This window comes from Rutilus rutilus, assembly GCF_951802725.1.
Source record: "Rutilus rutilus genome assembly, chromosome: 13".
NCBI classification, from domain to species: Eukaryota; Metazoa; Chordata; class Actinopteri; order Cypriniformes; family Leuciscidae; genus Rutilus; species Rutilus rutilus.
Window position 1 is genome coordinate 10,858,444 of NC_140218.1, and position 5,728 is coordinate 10,864,171.

The following is a 5,728-nucleotide window of genomic DNA, read 5'->3' on the forward strand; positions in this document are numbered from 1 at the left end:
GCTGTCCTGCGGAGTCTCAGAGAACAGAGAGAGAGAACAGTCATGGATCACCCGCCGCATTCAGAGATCTGCTCTCGTTACCACGGAAATACTAATCTGGAAGAGCCAGACACACTTCACTGCCTCACAGTCATGCGTCCTCCTATTACGCTAACACACACACACACACACACTAGTGTATTTCACTAGCTCTGTGGCATTATGAGCCAAGAAGACGATCCAATCTGATGTTTTCTTCATAAAAGTATGTGTGTGTGTGTGTGTGTTTTAACGTAATAGGAGGACGCGTGACTATGAGGCAGTGAAGTGTGTCTGGCTCTTTTCTACGTGTGTGTGTGTGTGTGAATGCCAAAGTTTTCAAAATGTTCTTCACCTCTCAAATGACAGAAAAATATCAACAAAATAACATAATATCCTGCTTCTTTAACAAAAATCAAGCGAGAGAGAGAGAGAGTGTGTGTGTGTGTGTGTTGAACAGGGATATGGCTTAGGGAGCATGTGCAAAACAGTGTTTACAGTGTATGACCTAATTGTGTCAGCATCATGCCTGATATCACAGAGATGAACACACACACACACACACACACACATACACACAGCCAGAATGCCATGTGCAGCACAAGCAACATAAACACATCCTAATGTGGCCATGCTGACTTTGAATGGTACCACAGACCCTTCCAAAGCCCACACTTACACACACACACACACACACACATTTGCACTGATTCAGATTGATATGAGCCGCTGTGTTGTCCGACTCACAGTGAAAGGGATGATGGAGGGTAATTAGGGTTCTGGGGGAGGGGGGGGAGGGGGTCCACAAATCTATTCAATATATATCATTACCACAACAATCACACAGACTTCAGAAGTTCCTCTGAGGAGAACCGACATCAAACTCACAGTGCCGGCTGTGTGCCCACAACTTACTCTGACACTGTTCTGGAGGAAATATGAGTGGCGGCTGCCGGTGGAAAATTTGCTGGCACATTTTCGACTGCAGAATCAAATGACAACGCATGAAAATATTTTCTTCCTTTTGCATGATGCTGTATGTCTTATCAGCAAGCTAAACAAAGTTATCTCCTAAAATAAAAAAATTAAAGTTTACAGGGTCAGTTTGACGGATTACCATAATTATGATGTCATGTTTAGCAAACCGACACAAACAAAAGATCCCAATCTGTCTGCTTAATGACGGAATCTATCAGTCTGACCTGGAACGACCCACAGGTAGAGCTGGACGAGGTGCATTAGTGACCTTTGACCCCAAACGCCAGGTTAAGCAGGACTGAGAGGCTGAACACAGACTGTGTTCTGGATTGTCTACTCGAGGGACCTGGACTTTACTCAGGATCTGGTCAGACTTCCTCCTTGAGTCCTAAAGCGGACACACTAAGAGACGGGACGGCTCGAGGAAAGGGGTTCAGTGAGACCTCCCAGAGTAAAACAAACTATTAGTGTCTAAAGAAAGAAAGACAGGACAGGACAGGGAAGGAAGGAGCGCTGGAAGGACACGCTGGGATGAGTGTTATTGCATAAACACCACACACTCTCAGACTGACCCTGAAGATCAGGAGATTCAGAAGGAATGAAGAGACTAAAGGTCTCCTGATGTAACACACACACACACACACACACATATTCTCTGCTGAACTCTTCGCAGTCTACACTTACACAACAACGAAAAAACTAATTGATAACACTTTACAATAAGGTCTCATTTGATAACATTAACTAAGACGAGCAATACATTTGTTACAGTATTTATTAATGTTATTTATTAAAAATGCAGTTTTTCATTGTTCACGTTAGTTGCATTAACTAATGTTAACAATTGATTGATTTTAATAATGTATTAGTAAATGTTGAAATTAACATTAAATAAGATTAATAAATGCTGTAGAAGTATTGTTCATTCTTAGACTTTTCTACAATGACACCACCAACAACAATATATATATATATTTTTTTTTTACAAAATATGTGTTATTATAATTTTATAAAATATTTGAAATAAATATTAATAAAATAATAAAAATAATACATTAAATTGTGATTATTAATGTATCTGATTAAAGTTATTGTTTTAAAATGTTTCATATTTGAAAATATTTTAGAAAATATTTATTATTTTTAATTATTGTAATTTAGTAAATATTAAACAAAAAATGTATACAAATAAAAAATAATACAAATATATAAAACATAATACACATTATATTATTATTTTATATTATAATATTATTATTATTTGTATTTTTTTAACTATCATGATGTACAAAAAAAATAATAAAAAGTCATGCATTTTAACTGCATTACACATGTGATGCAAATCACCAAACACACAAAACAATCTAATTATAGCCTTCCACACAAACTAAGTTCAACCTGCACCAGAAACACACACACACAGAGAGAGAGAGACAGGAGAAAGGCTTGTTTCACTTTGGCATGAATGACAGAATCTGTTCTTATGCAACACGGAAATGATGTTCTCTGTATAACAAGAATCCTGTTTCCCAATGACATCTGGTGTGAGGAGCACCAGCCCTTCTGCTGTCCTGCATAAACCAACTCCTTTCACAAACACTCCAGCTGTGTTCAGAAACATGTTTGCTGCTTTATAACCGGGCTATAGGAAAGTAATATCATGTTCCACAAACCAGCTCGATCAAGATGGTTCAGATAAACCCCAGTTATGCTGAGTATCTAGCAGGAGGGAGCTCACCTAAAACACGTTCCCTGAGGTTAGGAGTTTTGATCAAGGCTTCAATGTGAATCGTCTATGAATCACCTCATATTGGGTAAGAAACCACAAGTTTTGGGTCACCAGCCAAGATCTTTAACCACTGGAACACACCAGCCATGCGCGCAAAAGTAAACAACTATTTGCATTATTACATAACACTTCCAGTGACTTACTAAAGGGCTGGTTTATGATGCGGCTACCCGAGTGGTCAAGCGTTTGGGCTGGTCACACAAACACCGCAAGTGCAGTCGATCACCATTACGCACAGGGTGAAGGACTACATGAGAAAATCAACTCTTCAGCACAGTTTGGAGCGAAATAAAAGCGTCTCCTGTGTGTGGTACTCACGCACTGCCTCCTGCTTGGGGTCGAGCGCACCGGTGGTCTCCTGGATCCGGCTCATCTTGTCCCGGAGCGCGCAGACGCGCCGGCTCGTGGCGAGCAGCTCGTGCTCCAGCTCGTGGAAGAGCGAGCAAGCGTGTTTGGCCAGATCCGACAGCTGGCGCAGGGTCCGGGACAGAGACACATTACTGAGGGCGCACAGGTCCTGGAGCAGAACACACTCCTCGTCCGCGTCCGTGCGCCTGCACAGCCACTGGGGCTCCACGATCCGCTTGGCGAAGGGCATTTTGTCATGTAGTGTTTCAGTATAAAATCCACCTTTGGAGGGAAACACAAACAGGTTCCATGTAAAAAGCAAGACCCCCTCCTCCTCCTCTTCCTCCGTTAGTCCAGGGTCTCTCGCGGCTCGTCCTCCATCCTCCGCTCGTTCTCTCCGGACTCACACACACACGCACGCTGAACCGCACTGAGATCCGCCTCCGCCGCTCTGATCCCTCTCTTACACTCGCTGGCGTGTTTTCTGCGCTTTAAACTCCGAATGCTTTTAAGGAAAGTCGGAGTGAAAACCTGGAGCGGAGTAAAGCGTCAACTGGATCCGGAGCACTGCTTCCATTCATGAGGCAGACAGATGTTTTCAAAGTCACTTCATGTATCGCGAAAGAGCTTAAAGAAGAGGTCTGCAACTTTTTCATCCCTTGCTGGATAGAGAAACAGAGCATTTAAATATATATATATATATATATATCAATGTATAAAAAAATAAAGTATTATTTATTTACTATTGTATAAACTATATTATGTATTAAGATGATCAGGGTTTTTTTTAAGTTCATTTAAAGTTTTAGTAATTTTGTTTTAATATTTTTTAAATTTGACTTCAACTTGGTCGCAACGCAAAGCAACATTTTTATTTTAGTTTAATTTTTTTTAAAGCTTTTAATCTAATATTCATATTTAATTTTAAGTCTTAGGTAACCCTTTATTTTAAGGTGATGTAGTTGCACATTACTACATATACTTACTATAGTAATAACAGTAAATTATGCATAATTACAAGTAACTACCTTAAACCAAACCCTAACTCTATAAGTACATGTGTTTAATTAATATTACTCAGAATTTAAGTACAATGTAACTACGTCACCTTAAAATAAAGTATAATCCAGTTTTATTTCAATTAACGAAATTATACAAATATTTATAATATTTAATTTCAGTTAAAAAGAACAACACTGGTGTGAAGTCATATGCATTTATTACATTTTAATTTGACTTAAAACACTTTAATATGATGTAAAGAAGAAAAAAAAGAAGAAAAAAAAGGTTTGGTTGAAGTTCTAAACTTAATATTATACTCTTCTTCACTGCATGTTTCCATTTAGATCAGACAGTAATTGCTGGATCCACTGCTTTAAAGTCTGGGTACATTACATGCTTTCAGCTAAATTTAAACAAAAATAACTAATGAACCAATAATATGATGCAAAAGACCGCAAAAATAGAAAAGGTATAAAAAATATCAAAACACACAGAAACCTGAAACTTACCTAGACTTTAGACTGTTATATCCCTTCCCCATTTGACAGCTTGCCCTGGTTTCTCCTATAGAACAGAATAGAACAGAATAGAATAGAATAGAACTTGATGCTCATTGTAAATATTAGCTCGTTTAATAACCCGCAAAACAATAACTGACCTTTTAGTGGACAAACATTCTTCTTAGCATTGTTGGTGTGAAACATCAGTAATAATGCGTTTCCACACTTCAATTCCATGCAGGTGTGTGTGTGTGTGTGTGTGTGTGTGTGTGTGTGTGTGTGTGTGTGTGTGTGTGTGTGTGAGATTCCTGTGGGGACGCGTCACTGAGAGTGTCTCATTCACATTTGCTGAGTGAGGATTTCACTAAAGCCTGATGTGAACAGAAGAGCTCACGTCCCTAAAGCCCTTCCTACAGCGCCACTAACACTAGAGTACTCACACAGAACTGCCATCGCTGCAAACACACACACACACACACACACACACACACACACACACACACACACACACATGAATGCAGGGTCGTGGCTGAAAATCAGTAAAATCAGACTGATGGATTTGATGGATTCCGATGATTTTCCCAGTAAACATCATGAGTTGAGGAGCCGCTGGATGAGCTCGGCTTCTTCACACACTCTTCACACACTCTTCACCCTCTAGTGGCAGAAGATCTGACAGAAGACACTTTCTTGATGTGGACACACAGTAGCTCATGGTTCACAATCAACAAGCTTACAATTTCATTTAAAATTAATTATATTCAAGTTATCTAACTTAATTAAAAAGCTACATGTTCTTCACCACGAGCGAGAACTGAAAGCTGTGTGTCGTCTGGAATATAAGCTATAAGACATTCTTGTTGGTCCTATTGTGCACTGTCAAACCAATTTTTTTTATAAAATATATATATATTTTTTATAATAAATATGAACCTACATTAATAAACACCAATAAAATATAATATTTTATTATTAAAAAAAATAACAGTTAAGATCAATAAAATAAATCTGAATAAAATAACTGAACTGTATATTTACATGTACTAATTTTAAAAAAAAACATTACCCCAGATTAATAAATAAAACATAAAAT

At 38.5% G+C, this 5,728-nt stretch overlaps 1 protein-coding gene across 3 annotated transcripts in view; it reads right to left on the reverse strand.

Moving 5' to 3' along the window:
- Nucleotides 1-3,600, reverse strand: part of nhsa (Nance-Horan syndrome a (congenital cataracts and dental anomalies)) — a 102,205-nt gene extending 98,605 nt beyond the window's left edge. For 2 of the 3 annotated variants that reach the window (XM_084428222.1, XM_084428220.1), the window contains exon 1: nt 3,104-3,565. In XM_084428222.1, coding sequence (XP_084284348.1) covers nt 3,104-3,383 — 280 coding nt within the window. In that variant the 5' untranslated portion in view covers nt 3,384-3,565. Of the gene's footprint in view, nt 1-3,103 lie in introns of all 3 variants that reach the window. The other variant, XM_084428221.1, reaches the window with a different exon arrangement.
- Nucleotides 3,601-5,728: the final 2,128 nt, after the last annotated feature.